Consider the following 1,452-nt stretch of genomic DNA (forward strand, 5'->3'; position numbering starts at 1 on the left):
CCGCCATTGTTATAATCGCCACCATTATTATTATCACTGCCAATATTATAATCACTGCCATTATCGCCGCCATTATTATAATCGCCGCCATTAGTATAATCACTACCATTATTATTATCGCCGCCATTATTATCACTGCCATTATTATAATCGCCACCATTATTACAATCACCACTATCAGCAGCATTATTATAATCACCCCATTATTATAATCACCGCCATTATCACCGCCATTGTTATTATCACCACCATTATTATTATCGCCATTATTATAATTGCTGCCATTATTATTATCACCGCTATTATTACAATCACCACATTATAATCACCGCCATTATTATAATTATTACTTTTTCTCATTAGCCTCGTTATTAGCATTTATTACGTTACAATGCTACATTATTATCAGCAGTATCTCTACCAATATTATTTTTAGTAATATTTACCACTGGCACTTTCAAATCCGTGATTAAACACTCATGACCATGCCCAGCGACAAAACATCGCTAATGATTAACAAGGGCTCTTTTTTTTTATGGAATATTTGAATCCCACCGTGGATTTTATTCTGTTCCGTGAAAAATAATTGAGCACAAAGCCCCTTGAGCAGCCAGGGATGAACACAAGGCGATTCCCGAAGTTTTGGACTGCCCAGATATTTTTTAAACATCTAAAAATGTGATTTTTTTTGTGTTTTTTTTCCCCCACAGCCGTAAGAATCCCATGGGACTCATCATTGCCCTGGATGACAACAACGAAGCGGTTGGGGAGTTATTCTGGGATGATGGAGAATCAACAGGTGAGCCCGTAGCGACCATCACCGCGAAGCAACGGTGACAAACACTACAGTAACGCTCGCAGCTTTGAATCATTGACCCAGTTTCATGGAAAGAGGATAAAATTTTTTTTAAAAAACTGATATTTCCAAGTGCCTAAAAATTAGTGTTTGTAAATGTCTGCACTTTCAGCCAGAAGGCCCTGGCCAGGCTGGATCCATGGGCCCAGCCCAATGGAGTGAGGGGCAACAAGGCCAAGGGCCGGGTCCTGCCCTGGGGTCACCACAACCCCAGGCAGCGCTCCAGGCGTGGGGCAGAGGGGCTGGAAAGCTGCCCGGCGGAAAAGGACCTGGGGGGGTTGGTCGCCAGGGGGCTGGATAGGAGCCAGCAGGGTGCCCAGGTGGCCAAGAGGGCCAGCGGCATCTTGGCTTGGATGAGGAGTGGTGTGGCCAGCAGGAGCAGGGCAGGGAGCGTGCCCCTGTGCTGGGCACTGGGGGGGCCGCCCCTCGAGTGCTGGGGTCAGGGTTGGGCCCCTCCCTCCCCGAAGGACCTGGGGGGGCTGGAGCGTGTCCAGAGAAGGGCAGCGGAGCTGGGGAGGGGTCTGGAGCCCCAGGCTGCTGGGGAGCGGCTGGGGGAGCTGGGGGGGTTCAGCCTGGAGCAGAGGAGGCTGAGGGGA

General features: G+C 48.5%; 1 protein-coding gene across 1 annotated transcript in view; it reads left to right on the forward strand.

The window, feature by feature from the left end:
- The window catches only part of LOC104129726 (maltase-glucoamylase, intestinal), a gene marked incomplete at its 5' end in the record, with an annotated part of 53,605 nt that overhangs the window by 22,474 nt on the left and 29,679 nt on the right, over positions 1 to 1,452 (forward strand). Inside the window, 1 exon segment of the mRNA XM_035898259.1 lies at positions 711 to 799. Within this exon segment, the coding sequence (XP_035754152.1) occupies positions 711 to 799 (89 nt within the window).

Source organism: Egretta garzetta, unplaced genomic scaffold (assembly GCF_000687185.1).
Source record: "Egretta garzetta isolate BGI_Z169 unplaced genomic scaffold, ASM68718v1 scaffold740, whole genome shotgun sequence".
Taxonomy (NCBI): domain Eukaryota; kingdom Metazoa; phylum Chordata; class Aves; order Pelecaniformes; family Ardeidae; genus Egretta; species Egretta garzetta.